Source organism: Sapajus apella, unplaced genomic scaffold (assembly GCF_009761245.1).
Source record: "Sapajus apella isolate SASKATOON/1434 unplaced genomic scaffold, GSC_monkey_1.0 scaffold53, whole genome shotgun sequence".
NCBI classification, from domain to species: domain Eukaryota; kingdom Metazoa; phylum Chordata; class Mammalia; order Primates; family Cebidae; genus Sapajus; species Sapajus apella.
The window spans coordinates 10,766,759-10,784,271 of record NW_022436993.1 but is presented as its reverse complement, the minus strand read 5'-3'; the positions used below and the strand labels follow the sequence as shown (position 1 = coordinate 10,784,271).

The window sequence follows — 17,513 nt, the reverse complement described above, 5'->3', positions numbered from 1 at the left end:
GATCATCAAGTCTATCTTGCAGGAGGGTGTGAGAGCATTAAGTTAAATTAAACATATACACAGTGCCGGTCATCCAGTAGGCATCAAATTTAAAGCACATATTACACTGTTGATTATTATTTGTATTTCCATGGCATTTAGGTTTTGCTACGCTTTTCACCCTCTCACTGTACCCTCCTTCTTCTGTCTAACATTCCATCCAAACAGTCCTGTTAGATGCTGTTCTCTTGGCATAGCTAGCCAGCTTTCCCAAAGCCTCCAGAGGCCACTAAGCTTCTGTCCACACGGCTGGCTGGTCTGTCAGTTTAAGTCACCCAACTCGACTGATATCAGGACAGCTTGCAAATTCCAAAATCACTGGTGGTAATTTACATGTGGCAGTGTTTATCCCTGGCCTATGAAATGTACCACCATGTCTTTATTTATATGCAACTTGCATCATGCAGTGTGGAAAGCAGCTTCCTAGTCTAGCACTTAAATATACTTCCAAGACAGGTTTTCATAGCAATCAAAAAGTAAGCACAAAACCTGGGAAAGCCATCTCTGTGTACCCAAAAGATACCTAAGAACATGGGTAGCACAGAGAGCAGGCTGGGTTGTCTCATTCAAGGAGGAGAGTTCAGATTCACTGGTCTCCCTGACTGATGACTATCTCCCATTGATTGAGTCACTGTATATCTCACCTCAGAATGAAAGGAATTCTTAAACCTTATGAATTCTACATGAATGAGTGAAAGTGTTTTTGTAGCTTTCACTTCTCTTACAGTTCATAAAAAGTAATGGTATTTTCTAATAGGAAGGGAACACTGAACACTGTATATGTGTGTATGTATATGTGTTATGTGTGTATAGTACACACATATACTTTATTTTGAGACAGGTTCTCGCTCTGTTGCCCAGGGTGGAGTGCTGTGGTGTGCACGGCCCATTGCAGCCTCAATTTCCAAGGCTCAAGCAATCCTCCCATGTCAGTCTCCCAAGTAGCTGGGACCACAGATGTGCACAACCACATCTGGCTAATTTTATTTTTAATAGAGATAGGGTCTCACTATGCTGCCTAGGCTGGCTCAAACTCCTGATCTCAAGCAGTCCTCCTGCTTTGGCCTCCCAAAATGCTGGGATTACAGAACACCTACACTTTTATACACTTTATATGCATCAAACAAACATATGTCCATGGCAAAAGAGCAGACTATCACAGCCCTGAGACTTCAGAATGGGGACAGGTTAGAAGGAAGAGCTACCTATCCCTGAAATGATGAAGAAGACCAGTGCCCATTCAGGAGCCATCACCACAGCCCTGAGGAATCAGCTATGGGCACCAGCAGGGCACAGTGCCACGCCCCACCAATGCCTTGTCCTCCTTCCCTATAGTGAGTCAGTCAGCAAGCATCCCGACAGTGCCACCACATTGCCCTGGGATCGCCATTGCATGCAGCAGTGAGTTCCACACTCTTTTCCTCCATAGGGAGATCACTTTTCTCATTCTAACAGTTCCAGGCAAACTCACAATGGTGACATTTGCTGAGCAGTGGCTTGAATAAAAGGCTCTAAGAAAGCAAGATGGTAACTCAGAGCACAGGCTTGTTCTCCAGGGCACCCAGCCCCAGGAATGCTCTTGGGGAATGACCTGCAGCCTCCCAGCGAAAGACAGAATAAAAGAAAGCCACAGCAGGTGAGCTGGGCAATAGAGTCCTGTAATTCCACCTTAGCAGTACCATTTGCAAGAGTGAACTGGGATAAGGTAAACAAAATATAGCCTAAAAAAGGCTTGTCCAAAGAAGCCAGAATAAACTCTTCATTTGCCTCTAAATTATTTTTCTTAAATACCAGGTAACCTGCAGTACTCCTGCCCGCACCAAAAAAAAAAAAAAGAGGGAAGTACTTTTTTTCCTCCTATCCACAGCGGAATCAATTTTACAATGGTTCTGTAGTTAGCCCTTTCAGTACTCCATAAATCTAAGTACTCAAAAACTCTGTGCTTTTTTAATTGCTACTGAATCATAAGAAGACAGATTTACCTAGCCTCCCTTTATCTCCCTTGGCGGGTTAGTACTCCGTTCTGCTCGTTACTAATATTGAAACAACAGCGCTTGAATTGAGTGATTTCCCTAGAAAGGTTAAGGTGGCCGAAACTGAACTCTCCCTCCGTATCTTGGACGCGAAGTTTTTTGCTCGGTAGACAGTTTTATCCCCCTCACCCCAAGGTCAATTGCACGAATTCTTTTGGAACACAGGACCTGCGACATTTCCCTGAGAAATCACTATGAACCCTGCACTGTGCATTGCTGTCCTAAAATCAACACATAAATCTACTGTCGCCAAACATTCCGTCATGTGTGTTATATAATTACCTTTCATTTGAACTCATTAATCAAATTGGGGTTTTTAAGCAGCACCTTAATTCTTTAATTAGCTAAAATTATACCTTTAATGACTTCCACCAGCGTAAAAACCACTGATCACGGAATTCGACTTTTAAACTACGGACGTCGAGTTTCCTCTTTCACCCAGGATCTTCAGATCTTGTTTAAAAAGCTGGGTGTGGTTTCATGGGGGGAGGGGGAAGAGCGAGCGGAGACCGGAGCGACCAGGGCGGAGACTCTGCAAGAAAAGCCTCCCCGGTGCAATATGATCCCGGAGGCCCGCTTAGGGCGCCTCTCCAAAGGCTGCAGAAGTTTCTTGCTAAGGAGAAGTCCGCACATTCGAGCAAAGCCAGGCTTTAGCGAGTTCTTAAGAACTTAGGGGTGCTCTTGTCCCCCCCAGGGCCCGAACGCACACATCAAAGCAGTGGCCCGGCTCTAAGTTGGTAGGACTGAGAACCAGCAGCGTACGCGGAATCCGCGGAGACTTGAGTCAATCTGGTCTAACGGTTTCCCCTAAACCGCTAGGAGCCCTCAATCCGCGGGACAGCAGGGCGTGGTGACTCACCCCCGGTGACTCAGCGACCCCACCCCTCTCCCTCGAGCTTTCCTCTGCCACCGCCCCTCGCAACTCCCGCCGTCCGAAGCTGGACTGAGCCCGTTAGGTCCCTCAACAGACCCTCCCCTCCCCCCAGCATTCCCCCGCCAATGCAAGCTGATAAGACAGACTCGCGGGCTGGAGCAGCCCCCCTTTCCAAGCGGGCGGTACGCGAGGCTGCGCGGGGCCCTGGCCCTGCGTTCCTGCGCTGTGCGCGCCCCCAACCTGCGTTCCAATCTCAGGCGCTCTTTGTTTCTTTCTCGGAGCCTTCAGATCTGCCTGATCCCTTACTCCCTATTCTTCCCGCTCAGTTGCCCGCGGGTCTCCCACGGGACCGCAGCCCCGAGACCGCCGCGCGTCTCCTCCCACGCCCCTTTGGCACGGTACCACCGGACCCCTCTGGTCCAGTCCTGGACGAATCCCCACTCCTTCACCACGCGACCCCGCCTTTTTCAGCACCCTACGCTGAGCCCAGCTCAGACCAGCATCCGGAAAGCCCCCAAAAGTCCCAGCCCAGCGCTGAAGTAACGGGACCGTGCCCAGTCCCCGGCCACGGAGGAGAAAGGCTCGAGGGCGCCCCCACCCCAACCCGCCCACCCTCCCCGCTTCTCGCCGGGTCCCTATTGGCTGGCGCGCTCCGTGGCTGGGATGGCAGTGGGAGGGGACCCTCGTCCCTACAGGGGTTATAAAAACAGCTCCCTCGGCGGGGTCCCGTCCTCTGCCACTCTCGCTCCGGGATCCCCGCGCCAGAGACGCAGCCGCGCTCCCACCACCCACACCCACCGCGCCCTCGCTCGCCTCTCCTCCGGGAGCCAGTCCGCGCCACCGCCGCCGACCAGCCCATCTCCACCCTCCGCAGCCATGTCCTCCAGGTCCGTGTCCTCGTCCTCCTACCGCAGGATGTTCGGCGGCCCGGGCACCGCGAGCCGGCCGAGCTCCAGCCGGAGCTACGTGACCACTTCCACCCGCACCTACAGCCTGGGCAGCGCGCTGCGCCCCAGCACCAGCCGCAGCCTCTACGCCTCGTCCCCGGGCGGCGTGTATGCCACGCGCTCCTCGGCAGTGCGCCTGCGGAGCAGCGTGCCCGGGGTGCGACTGCTGCAGGACTCGGTGGACTTCTCGCTGGCCGACGCCATCAACACCGAGTTCAAGAACACCCGCACCAACGAGAAGGTGGAGCTGCAGGAGCTGAATGACCGCTTCGCAAACTACATCGACAAGGTGCGCTTCCTGGAGCAGCAGAATAAGATCCTGCTGGCCGAGCTCGAGCAGCTCAAGGGCCAGGGCAAGTCGCGCCTGGGGGACCTCTACGAGGAGGAGATGCGGGAGCTGCGCCGGCAGGTGGACCAGCTCACCAACGACAAAGCCCGCGTCGAGGTGGAGCGCGACAACCTGGCCGAGGACATCATGCGCCTCCGGGAGAAGTAAGGCTGCGCGCCTGCAGATCGTGGGGCCTCGGGAAGGGGCTGGAGGGAGAGGGGAAGGCCCCCCTCCACCTGAGAGGGCTGCCACGCCCTGGGGGATGTGGCCTGGGTGGAGGCCAGCCCAGGGGACCGCAAAGAGCGGGGCAGTGGCTGTGGAGGCGCAGCCCCGCCCAGAACCCAGACCTTACATTTCGCATTTCCCCCTCTGTCCCCACGCATTGCCCAAGGATGCTCCGTTTCAAGTCACAGATTTCTTAAAACTACCACTTTGTGTGCAGTTGAAGGCCCTTGGGCACAATGAGAGCGAGTCCTCCAAACTTTTAGAAAGTTTCCTGCCCCTTCTGGCAGGCTGCCAGTCACTGGGTGGGAGGAGGAAGGAGGCGGCAGCTGTGGAGGAAGCGAGACAAAGGGATGGCCCGTCGGGGGCGGGGGGGGCGGGGTTGTCCTGCTGGTCTGTGCGGTGATTGCCCCTCTGCGCGGTGCCCGAAGTCCAGCCGAACCTGCCGAGAGCAGCAGGTCTGAAAGCTGCAGGCGCTGGTTGCAGAGGGGCGCAGGAGCTCTGGTGGCGCGGCTAAGTGGTGGTTGGGTGTGGCCGCCCCGCCCCTGGCGGTTTCCCAGTTCCCTTTTGGTTAATGCGCAACCTTTTCAGATTGCAGGAGGAGATGCTTCAGAGAGAGGAAGCCGAGAGCACCCTGCAATCTTTCAGACAGGTTTGTAGATTATCTTCCCACTCGCAGCCGCCTGACCCCACCCAACAACCCACGAGCCATTCTAAAAGTTGCTTAACCCACGTCTAAAAAGTGCTAAACTTCAGGGCTGCGCTTCCTGCCCTCTAGTGGCGGGAAGACCACAGATTGCAACTTCTTGTAGAAAAAATATTAGTAAAACCGCTTGAATTATTTTCTCTCTCCCTCCGCCCCTCCCTCCCTCCCTCTCTCTCTCTCTCTCTCTCTTTCTTTCTTTTCTTTTTCTTTTTTTTTTTTTTTTTTGGGAGTCTCACTCTGTCACCCAGGCTGGAGTGCAGCGGCGAGATCTCGGCTCACCGCAACCTACACCTGCCGGGTTCAAGCGATCCTTGAACGATTTTTAAGCAGTTCCTTGGCACATAAAGAAAAATCTTTTAACTTTTTACTTTGTTTCCAAAATGTTGCACAGTTTTGCAACACATTGACATTCTGGTTTCGAGCGATTACAGTTTTAAGATTGTGGTTTGCCAAAGTCAAGTTGTCTAATTTTTCCAAGGCCACAAAAAGCGCAGTTATGCCCTGCAGTTTAAAATGGAAAACACTTTGGAAGATAAGAAAACTTAGTTTCCAACTGGAATCGAGCCAGCAAGTTTCTTTTCTTCTTTGCAACTTCTATTGTGGCATTAAAGTTCGATGGAAGTATCACTATGCACAACTATTTTGTGATCTAATAAGGGTGGAAAGGAGCCATCTGTCCCCTCGACTGAGGAGTATTAATGGTTTCTATGGGCTTCACTATGGAATGTAGATACAGACATTCTGGCAAATGCGGTGGCTCTGGACAGAAATAATAGGAGTCTTTGTGTTCCCAGGGAAGCTTTGCAACAGGCTACATTCTTATTGAATATGTAATGATGTAAGCACGGTTCTAATTGGTCACAAGTATTTGCTAACATCCGTTATCTAATATCTGGCCCAGACTTGTGAAGTATGTAATGTGAAAAGTTTTTAAAGCTACAAGCATACCTCACGTTTTGAAAAACCTTTCTTGATTGGGTACCCAATAATAATAATAATAATAATACTCCATAAAAAATACTCCATAAAAAAATAATAATAGTAATAAACCCAAGGTTGAAAAGTTGAATTTTTAAGTACAGGACTTTTGTGCGTGTTTTCTTTTTCTTTATTTTTTTTCACCAAAGATAGATGAACTTTCAGGATTTTTAACTTAAAATTGGAATCCAAAAGCCGGAAGATCCCCATTATAATTTATAGTTTTATTCCCTGGAATATTTACTGGGATCAACTGCAAAGCACCCTCATCATAGTGTAGTATAACATTCTGAAGCTGAAATACATTTACCGAATTAATTTAACCACAGCAATGCGTGGTGGCTTTTAGTCCTTTAGCGTTTTTGATTATTATACCTATAATGTTTCCCGCAGAGTAGTGAGTTAACAAAAAACAACATCAATAAAAAAGATCCTCTGTTTTGAGATTAATCCAAATTCCTCATTCTCTTCAATGTAAGCAAAATTCCTTGTTCTCTTCAATGTAATAGAATGCCCTATTGATCATTTTTTGGAGGTTAGTAAAATATCTCTTATGTCTTTTTTAGGACTTAACAAGTAAAAATGAGTTTTCATTAAGTTTGATCTTTTTATCACCCACTCTTCATTCATTTTTCCCCAAAGATGATAGAAAAGTCTCAACAGTTTAATACTGTAAGAATATAAACTGAACTCCAAATATAATTACTGACAAGATAAGAAATCATCATGCATCCTTTTGAGAGAAAATACAATCTTAGTTGCAAAAGTACATATTCTGATTTGGAATGTTGTGATTTACAAATGGAAACATAGAAGGACAGCTGAATCAGCAAAAATTCTTGTAGTTTCCTTCTCTGCAAGCTTGGCCAGTCATTCTGAAACGGGCTAACTGAAGTGACACAGTAGCAAGAGAAAAAGACACGCCTTTATGGGAGGAGCCAAAGGAGTTTTAGAAGAAAACCCCACCAGAGAAAGCAAAACAAATACATTGAGAATTACATGTCTTTTCCATTTTTTCCTGAACTGAATCTTAGGCAGTGCGCATATTCCTGAATTGGGTTATTATTGAATATAAATCTAGCCTTGTACAATGGATGCCAGAGGGCTACATATTTGCTCTGGAGCCTAAGGATGAGTTTCAGAAGATTCTAGAGGAGAAAAAAAGCTAAAACTCTTCAAGCATGAGTTTATGTTCTTTATGTACTCAAGTGTACATGAAGCTGTGAAATTTTGTCCACCCCATTATCATGTTATTCCATGAAATTACAAAACAAATCTTAAAAATGTTGTGGCATAGATTTTCTAGATTTAAAAAGTAATTACATTAAATTAAATTAATTTTTTGGAGACAGACTGTTTCTCTGTCACCCAGGCTGGAGTACAGTAGCACAATCTCAGCTCACTGCAACCTCCGCCTCCTAGGTTGAACTTATCTTGCCTCAACCTCCTGAGTAGCTGGGACTACAGGCATGTGCCACCACAGCCAGCTAATTTTTGTATTTTTAGTAGAGACGGGGTTTCACCATGCTGGCCAGGCTGGTCTCGAACTCCTGACCTCAGGTGATCCCCCCGCCTCTGGCTCCCAAAGTGCTGGGATTAACAAGCATGAGCCACCATGCCTGGACTTCGGTAAAACTTTATTTACAAATATAGACAGCCACGGGCTGCTGTTTGCTGACCCCTGATCTAGACAGGTTGGATTTTGTTGATTACAGGCATGAGCCACCACTCCCAGCCTTAAAAAGTAATTTTAGGCCAGATGCGGTGGCTCACACCTATAATCCCAGCACTTTGGGAGGCCGGGGCGGGTGGATCACAAGGTCAAGAGATCGAGGCCATCCTGGTCAAATTGGTGAAACCTCGTCTCTACTAAAAATACAAAAAAATTAGCTAGGAATGGTGGTGCATACCTGTAGTCCCAGCTACTCGGGAGGCTGAGGCAGAAGAATTGCTTGAACCCAGGAGGCGGAGGTTGTGGTGAGCCGAGATCGTGCCATTGCACTCCAGCCTGGGTAACAAGAGGGAGACTCCATCTCAAAAAAAAAAGTAATTTTAAAATGTCACTGGTAAAATGTGGATTCAGTCTTGATTGAGTACAGTTTACCACATTTGTGGACATTTATGTATCTTTAAATTGTCCAATCACCAACTTGAGTAAAACACAAGGGGTCACAATTAAAATTCATTGGTGAGCAGGAGAAAGCATAGCATATGATAGCACTAAATGATTTGTAAACTTATTCAAGGGTGGTAAAATGGTAAAATTTGTCAACGCCTTTTCTATAGTAGGGAGACTAGGTTTAGATGGTTAATCTAAGATGAATAAGTGAGAGAAGTCATAGACTTTTACATCTTCCATGTCCTGTCTTTTCTCTGTTCAAAATAGGATGTTGACAATGCGTCTCTGGCACGTCTTGACCTTGAACGCAAAGTGGAATCCTTGCAAGAAGAGATTGCCTTTTTGAAGAAAATACACGAAGAGGTTAGTAGAGTGTCTTTCAGGGAATGTATGAGGTAAGGCAACCTCCACGGTTGGCACAGCTGACCTTCTATCTGTTTTTTTTTTTTTTTTTCAGGAAATCCAGGAGCTGCAGGCTCAGATTCAGGAACAACATGTCCAGATCGATGTGGACGTTTCCAAGCCGGACCTCACGGCTGCCCTGCGTGACGTACGTCAGCAGTATGAAAGTGTGGCTGCCAAGAACCTGCAGGAGGCAGAAGAATGGTACAAGTCTAAGGTAGGTAACAAGTCCCTGCGGCTGGCACAGAAAAGCATTGAGTTCTCAAAACACCATACCTGTGTGTAATTCCTAACTATCCTCTAGCTCCAGTTGAACGCTGGCTTTGACTTGTTGCTCACACTGTGTGTGTTGCCAGGGCCTCCCCACCACTCACATCACCTCCTTTATCTATCTATCTATCTATTTATTTATTTATTTTTGAGATGGAGTCTTGCTCTACTGCCCAGGCTGGAGTGCAGTGGCATCATCTTGGCTCACTGCAACCTCCACCTCCTGGGTTCAAGCAATTCTCCTGCCTCAGCCTCCCAAGTAGCGCGGACCATAGGTGAGCACCACCATGCCCGAATAATTTTTGTATTTTTAGTAGAGATGGGGTTTCGCCATGTTGGCCAGGCTGGTCCTGAACTCCTGACCTCAGGTGATCTGCCTGCCTCAGCCTCCCAAAATGCTGGGATTACAGGCATAAGCCACCACTCCTGGCCATAGCACTTCCTTCAGAATGGTAGACTCCCTTCCCCCTAACCTTGCCTCCAAGTAAACCCCAATGCCATACTTTGACCTCCACTGTGTTTAAATGAGCACAGTAGAGTGAACTCTGAAGATAGTCATGTCAGTGTTCCACTGCTCTTTCTCTGGCTTTCAAACAGAAAGTTAAGCCTATACTGGAAGACATTCAGTGAGAAATATGATCTTTTTTTTCTAAGAGAGTCAAAAGACTGGAATGGGAGCCATGCACATTTCTGTTTTCTTCCCGACAGTTTGCCGACCTCTCCGAGGCTGCCAACCGAAACAATGATGCCCTACGCCAGGCAAAGCAGGAGTCCAATGAGTACCGGAGACAGGTGCAGTCCCTCACCTGTGAAGTGGATGCTCTTAAAGGAACCGTGAGTACCAACCCTGCAGTAAAAGAGGGGAAATAATGACCCATTCTGTTGACTATGCTAATGGCAATGCCTGAACAAAATACTGAGTGAATAAAAATTTATACGGTAATGCAAAGAAAATCACTTAAGACAAACTCAGAAGGACTTGATGGAGCTCTTGAAGGTTTTCGCTTGTGTATATCATTGCTTCTCATACGGAGGACTTGGTACTTAGATTCTCCACCTACAACTAGAGTAGTTATCCTTTGCCACTAATGGAAATTACTGCAAGAAGACTGTAAATGGTTCTGGAAATCACTGGGTTTTTCTGAGAAATAACACCAGAAACCTTTCTCACCTCCTGCAGAACGAGTCCCTGGAACGCCAGATGCGTGAAATGGAAGAGAACTTTGCCGTTGAAGCTGCTAACTACCAAGACACTATTGGCCGCCTGCAAGATGAGATTCAGAACATGAAGGAGGAAATGGCTCGTCACCTTCGTGAATACCAAGACCTGCTCAATGTTAAGATGGCCCTTGACATTGAGATTGCCACCTACAGGAAGCTGCTGGAAGGCGAGGAGAGCAGGTAGGAGCTGACTTGAATGCATGAACCATTGGGCTCTAAGCACAGTGTCACATTTAATTTTTAGAAGTTCCTTTAAGGTAACTACTTTCCACTTTTGTAGAGGAGGAATTTGGGTTGAGAGAGAGTGAATGACTTGCTGATGTAAAAGTTAATCAACAGCAGAGCTGGGATTTGAACCCACAACCCTGTCAAAGCCTTCACTCTTCTAACTCCTGCTCGTGTTCCTGTGGAGAAAATGCTTGTAGTAAAATATTTTAAATGTACTAACAAGACCAGTCATGGGAAAATGCTTCCAAAACGAATCCCTACTTTATGACTTACAGCAGTACATTTTCTTACATGACGAAAACAAGAAGAGTATTAATTTGTTTCTGCAGATGAAGTTATTTTCTAACCATTTTACTGGTTTTCTTTATCTGTTTACAGGATTTCTCTGCCTCTTCCAAACTTTTCCTCCCTGAACCTGAGGGGTAAGCATTTTATTTCCCTTTATGAGAAATGTCAGCAGCTTGTGACCATTGTGTTTATGTCAAAGCATTCATTTATATTTAACATATCGGAAAAATGCTGTGTAAGAGAAAATTCTATACAGCATCTATAATTTTTAAACCCAAGTATGCTTACATTCTCTGCTTTAAGTTAAATGCAAACTCCGTTTTCCTTCTTCCTGCTGGAAGTACTATCTCATCCTGATGCGTAAATGTGTCAGGCCCTGGGTTTGCAAACAGAGAATACTCTAAAATTATTTGGGGAGCAGCACTTTACACAACTCCCCCTTCCCCACAAATCATAGTTGTTTCAGTAATATGGCTACTTGGTTTCTCTAAGAAAAATTTCATTTTTACTCATTTTGGGCCTGTTTGTTTATTTAGAAACTAATCTGGATTCACTCCCTCTGGTTGACACACACTCAAAAAGGACACTTCTGATTAAGACGGTTGAAACTAGAGATGGACAGGTTGGTATCTTTTAAGCAAAAAAATAGAGTAATCTCAGACAGGAGTTCGTATCTTTTTTAATCAATGAATCTGCATCTCAGATACAGCTAGCTAATTTGAGAGGTTCAGGTTTCACTCATGCCTACTAAAAAAAGAATAGGCTCCTTCTTCCAGCAGTACACACAGCCAACTAATTATTTGGCTCCTGGATGTGAAGTTGAGATAGCAATCCTCCTGTACTCCAAAATTAGCGACTTGCTTTGGTGCTCAATTTGAAGTAGGAGTAAGCTTCCTTAAGCTACTTCCTAAAGCAGCTTCATGAAACAGCTTCAATGGATTACCTAAATATGAGAAATGTTTTGATCCTGGACATATGGCATCCTCCTACCTTCATACTTTAAGTATAGATTCCTAAACCCATCTATATAATACAAGCATGTACCATACGATCATTTAGTTTATTATTACCTCCCTATGACAGGAAAGAAAGAGTTGCAATTTATTGTAGTCTTCATGAAATCTTCCCTTGCACATAAATTTAAAATGTGCTTGCTGTACTTTTAATAGGTCTTAATTACTTTTAAACTTGGCTGTGTACAACTGTTATGCTATTCTTCATAAACATAGTTTGTTTTTTAAAGAATGTCTTTTTGTAAGTTACAACATTCCACTGGATACTTATATTGCCTTTAGTAGAAGAGAGCTTCATAAACACAGTGTTTTTTTTTTAAAGAATGTCTTTTTGTAAGTTACAGCATTCCACTGGATACTTATATTGCCTTTAGTGGAAGAGACTCTCATATGTCTGTCCCTCCTAGCTTTCACTCTTGTAGAACCAACATAACCTTCTGAGTTGCACAATAAATTATATATATTTAGCAAGATTTTTATCTGCCATGATATAGAGGATAATTTAATCTTTAGCATGTGGCATTATATTTATTTTGGTTTGTTTTTTTAAACAGGTTATCAACGAAACTTCTCAGCATCATGATGACCTTGAATAAAAATTGCCCACACTCTGTGGAGCAATATATTACCAGCAAGAATAACAAAAAAATCCATATCTTAAAGAAACAGCTTTCAAGTGCCTTTCTGCAGTTTTTCAGGAGCGCAAGATAGATTTGGAATAGAAATAGGCTCTAGTTCTTAACAACCGACCCTCCTAAAAGGTTTAGAAAAAAGTTTACAATATAATCTAGTTTACAGAAAAATCTTGTGCTAGGATACTTTTTAAAAAGTATTTTGAATATCATTAAAACTGCTTTTTTTTCTAGCAAGTATTTGACCAACTTGTTTCTGCTTCAATAAATCTTTGGGAAAACTCTTTCGTTGTGTTATTTATTGGATAATATCTAAATAGTTCTCTATTTGGTCCTAGTAGTTAATTTGTCATTACAAACATGTTTATGTTAACTTGACAAATTCAGGTTATTTATGCTTAATGTGTAGTTCTTAATTTTGTCATTTTTGATAGACCTCTTTTTTATTTTTTTTAGAGGGAGTTTCACTCTGTTGGTCAGGCTGGAGTGCAGGGCCACAACCTTGGCTCACTGTAACCTCCACCTCCTGGGCTCAAGTAATTCTCCTGCTTCAGCCTCTTGAGTAGCTGGGATTACAGGCACATGCCACCACGCCCAGCTAATTTTTAAAATTTTTAGTACAGATGGGGTTTCGCCATGTTAGCCAAGATAGTCTCGATCTCCTTACCTCATGATCTGCCCGTCTCAGCCTCCCAAAGTGCTGTGATTACAGGTGTAAGCCACTACACCCAGCCACTTCTTTTTTATTATTACTTAAAAAAAATTTACAAGCAGGTGCTGTAGAATAAACTAACTTGTATCAAAATGATGATAGGTCTTTTTCTAAAATGAGCTCAGCTGTGTGATTTTAATTATAATGAATAGACATCCGAAAATTAAAATATAAAAACTTCTTAGTACAGGCAGCATACGATTAACACAAATTCTTCTTTGAGAGTTAAAGCATAGGAAGTGGCCAAGATCTAGTGTCTTATCTTCTGCTAGCAAGATGCAGAGAAATGGAACAAGTTCACCATGTTTTTCCTTTTTTTAACACAGGATCTCACTTTGTTGCTCAGGCTGCAGTAAAGTGACTTGATCATAGTTCACTGCAGCCAATAACTTCTAGGCTCAGGCGATTCTCCCACCTCAGCCTCCTGAGTAGCTAGGACTAACCAAACAAATAAATGAATGTCAGACTTTAGCCTAAAACGTGAGTTATCTTCTCACAACTAGCCACACACCTGGCTAATTTTTAAATTTTTTGTAGAGATGGGGTCTTAATATGTCCAGCCTAGTCTAGAACTCCTGTGCTCAAGCAATTCTCCCTCAACCTCCCAAAATGCTGGGATTACAAGCATGAGCCACCACACTCAGGCTAGCCAACCAAGTTTTTTTTTTTTTTTTTTTTTTTTTAGAAGGAGTTTCTCTCCTTGTACCCAGGCTGGAGTGCATGCGAGCTCGGCTCACCGCAACCTCCGCCTCCTGGGTTCAGGCAATTCTCCTGCCTCAGCCTCCTGAGTAGCTGGGATTACAGGCATGCGCCACCATGCCCAGCTAATTTTTTGTATTTTTAGTAGAGACGGGGTTTCACCATGTTGACCAGGATGGTCTCGATCTCTTGACCTCGTGATCCTCCCGCCTCGGCCTCCCAAAGTGCTGGGATTACAGGCTTGAGCCACCGCGCCCGGCCGCTAACCAAGTTTTAATATACAAAACCAGTCTGCTTTATTTTGTGTGTGTGTGCGTATGTGTGTGTGTGTGTGTGTGTGTGTATGATATCTATACTTATATCCAACTATCTATAGATATCGATATTTTTAAAGGCCTTTGTGTTTGGAAATGGTATTAGGCACAAAATAAAAATCCCTACCTTTTCTTCCTGGGAGATGAGATTACTACATGTGAATCACACGGTGCTTGCTAACTGTAGGTGCAATAAGGTTTCAAAGCCTGGAGCAATAAAAATGAAGTGAGGTAGTCATGGAAAGCTCCCTAGAAACCGCTCAGTGTGAGCATAGAATTTATATAAATAGATGAGAGAAGGTCTTGCCGAGAAGCAATAGGGTAGTAATGGTCAATAATGTGTGATCTAGAGTGAAAACTCCTTCGGGTACATTCTCAGCCTTCTGTAAATTTCAGATTCTGGAATTATTATTATCTTCTCTCCTCCGAGAATCATGTGGTAGATATTGCCATAATTTTTCTGTGTTTGCATCTGCCTCTCTCTGGAGTTGCCTAGTAAGATGGTTCTCACTAAGCTCTGCTCATTTGCAGGAATGTTCACTGTGACTTTCATCATTTTGGTTACTGTGGGTACTGCATGAATAAAGAAAGGATTGAGGCTGGATGTAGTGGCTCATGCCTGTAATCTCAGCACTTCGGGGGCGGAGGAGGTGGATCAGTTGAGGTCAGGAGTTCCAGGTTAGCCTGGCCAACATGGTGAAATCCTGTCTCCACACAAAATACAAAAATTAGCCGGCCATGGTAATGGATGCCTATAATCCCAGCTACTTGGGAGGCAGAGGCAGGAGAATTGCTTCAACCCAGAAAGTGGAGGTTGCAGTGAGCAGAGATTGTACCACTGAACTCCAACGTGGGCAACGGAGTAAGACTCTGTCTCGGGAAAAAAAAAAAAAAATGGATTGGCTGCCGAAGTAACTCCTAGCCAGAGTGATTTTAAATTCTATTTACTTGGGACAGTCTTGGTTTATGACTGTTGTGTAAGAATAATCGTTAATAATGACAGTTTAGACAATAGATTGTATGTGGTCATGCTACCCTTAGCATAATCTTTTTTTTATTTTTTTTCTAAGACAGAGTTTTGCTCTGTCCCCCAGGCTGGAATGCAGTGGCATGATCTCGGCTCACTGCAACCTCGACCTCCCAGGTTCAAGCAATTCTCCTGCCTCAGTCTCCTGAGTAGCTAGGATTATAGGCGTGCGCCACCACACCCAGCTAATTTTTGTATTTTTAGTAGAGACAGGGTTTCACCATGTTGGCTAAGCTGGTCTCAAACTCCTGACCTTGGGATCCACCCACCCCTGCCTCTCAAAGCATAATCTTATAGAAAAGGGAATTCGTCCTGGGATTCCCTGAACGCATCAGTCCCCTCTACCCCCATATTCAAACAAGTGACGTGGAAAATGGCATAACTAATTTTATCATTGTAAACGTCTAGGTCTTTAGGCCTTTAAGAAACTTTTCCTATTTGATTATTTGTTTTGATTTCTGTTCTTTAGCCGTTCTTCCCACTGTTCCCTACAGCCTCCTAACGCTATGGTCCCTGTCTCCTCTTCCACTTCTACCCACCTTTGGCTTATAAGGGTCACCAGGGATGACCTCAGCCACATGTCGGTTTTCTTCACACAACGGATCTCTTATTGTTTAGAGAAAAAATTAAAAAGTAAGCCACAGTTTTCTTTTGGAGGAAAGGAATCAGGCAGCAAGTTCTGCTCATGCCCATTGAGATTAGTGGACTCCCACCCTTGAAAATCCCTTCAGATGGAGACCAGGCACCATGGCCAAGGTGGGCAGATCACCTGAGGTCAGGAGTTTGAGAACAGCCTGACCAATAGGATGAAACCTCGTCTCTACTAAAAATACAAAAATTAGCCAGGTGTGGTAATGCGCACCTGTAATCCCAACTACTAGGGAGGCTGAGGCATGAGAATCGCTTGAACCCAGGAGGTGGAGGTTGCAGTGAGCCGAGATTGCACCACTGCACTCAAGCCTGGGCAACAGAGTAAGACTCTGTCTCAAAAAAAAAAAAAAAAAAAAAAAATTCCTTTACAGGTGGAAACACTAGACACTGGGGACTTCAAAAAGGAGGAGGTTTGGAGGAGGGCAAGTGTTGAAAAACTTCCTATTCAGTACTATGTTCACTATTTGGATGATAAATTCAATAGAAGTCCAAGCTCCAGCATTTCACAACATATGCATGTAACAAACCTGCACATATACCCCCTGAATCTCAATTTTAAAAAAGCAAAATCTCTGGTTCACACCTGTAATCCCAGCACTTTGGGAGGCCAAGGCGGGTGGATCACAAGGTCAAAGATCGAGACCAGCCTGGCCAACATGGTGAAACCCCTTTTCTACTAAAAATATAAAAATGAGCTGGGCGTGGTGGCATGCACCTGTAATCGCAGTTACTTGGGAGGCTGAGGCAGGAGAGTTTCTTGAACCCAGGAGGCTGAGCCAAGATTGTGCCACTGTACCCCAGCCTGGCAACAGAGTGAGACTCTGGCTCAAAAAAAAAAAAAGAAAAAGAAAGAAAAAAATTCTCTGACAGCTCTTTCTAAAGTTACATCCCAGAAATGGAAAAGAGTACTGGGCCTCCCTTATCTGACTGTCAGAAATTAGACCTTAATGAAAAGCTTTGCAGAGGCCCCATCTCATAAGAATTCAAATCTATCTCGGTCTTCTTTTATTTTATCTTTAATTATACTGTTAGCATTTTTCCTTATCTTCCACTTTGAAAAATTTATAAAAAGAAACTATGTTCTCACCACCTATGGCAAGAGAGATTAATGCTTGGTTCTTTTATGTATAACATTAATCCAAGATTAAAGGAGATGGGAAAAAGTAGGGGAGTGGGGAGAAGGAAATGATGGCATAGAGTGTAAGTCTGAAAAACGTTCCTAAGGGGATGGTGAAATCCATGGAACTCATGTGACTGTGAAGTCCTGCTAAGCTTTCTCACAGTGACAGATGGAAGAGGCTGCTGGTGAATGAAACAGATGTCTAATTTTAGCCTAAAATGTAGTGAGTTGTCTTCCCACAACTAGCCACTAACAAAGGTGCTAAGAAAACAAAATCTCTTGCAAGGGTGTGAGACTAAGGCAGGGAGTGTGTGTGATGGGGGTGAGAGGCAGACTTTCACTCTAACTACGGTCTGAGTGTTTGCGTCCCCCTAAATGTGTATGTCGAAACCTAACCTGCAACGTGATGGTATTCACATATATGTCTCTTGGAAGTGATTAGGTCAGGAGGCTGAAGCCCTTATGAATGAGATCAGTGCCCTAATAAAAAAATCTCCAGGCTGGGTGTGGTGGCTCACGATTGTAATCTCAGCACATTTGGAGGCTCAGGCAGGTGGACTGTTTGAGTCCAGGAGTTTGAGACCAGTCTGGGCAACATGGTAAAACCCTGTCTCTACAAAATGAAAGAAGGAAAGAAAAAGAAAGAAAGAAAGAAAAAAAGAAAGAAAGAAGGAAAGAAAAAGAAAGAAA

The 17,513-nt window shown here is 44.7% G+C and overlaps 1 protein-coding gene and 1 long non-coding RNA gene across 2 annotated transcripts; one reads left to right on the top strand and one right to left on the bottom strand.

Moving 5' to 3' along the window:
• Positions 1-2,344: 2,344 nt before the first annotated feature.
• VIM (vimentin) lies at positions 2,345-12,584 on the top strand. Its single transcript, XM_032244131.1, has 9 exons — positions 2,345-4,385; positions 5,035-5,095; positions 8,514-8,609; positions 8,704-8,865; positions 9,627-9,752; positions 10,099-10,319; positions 10,746-10,789; positions 11,192-11,277; positions 12,223-12,584. Exons 1-9 carry the CDS (start codon positions 3,610-3,612, stop codon positions 12,262-12,264), a joined length of 1,614 nt encoding a protein of 537 aa, XP_032100022.1. The 5' UTR covers positions 2,345-3,609; the 3' UTR covers positions 12,265-12,584.
• Positions 11,895-12,583, bottom strand: LOC116527224. Its single transcript, XR_004258437.1, has 2 exons — positions 12,053-12,583; positions 11,895-11,960 (listed from the first exon to the last, which is right to left on the bottom strand). It is a non-coding gene; the product is annotated as an uncharacterized LOC116527224 (long non-coding RNA).
• Positions 12,585-17,513: the final 4,929 nt, after the last annotated feature.

Bases quoted from the DNA above. Each gene is read 5' to 3' on its own strand.
- VIM (XM_032244131.1), top strand. From the start codon at position 3,610: ATGGCAGTGGGAGGGGACCCTCGTCCCTACAGGGGTTATAAAAACAGC. The intron at 4,386-5,034 runs GTAAGGCTGCGC...CAACCTTTTCAG, and splicing joins ATCATGCGCCTCCGGGAGAA to ATTGCAGGAGGAGATGCTTC. The intron at 10,790-11,191 runs GTAAGCATTTTA...TTGTTTATTTAG, and splicing joins TTCCTCCCTGAACCTGAGGG to AAACTAATCTGGATTCACTC.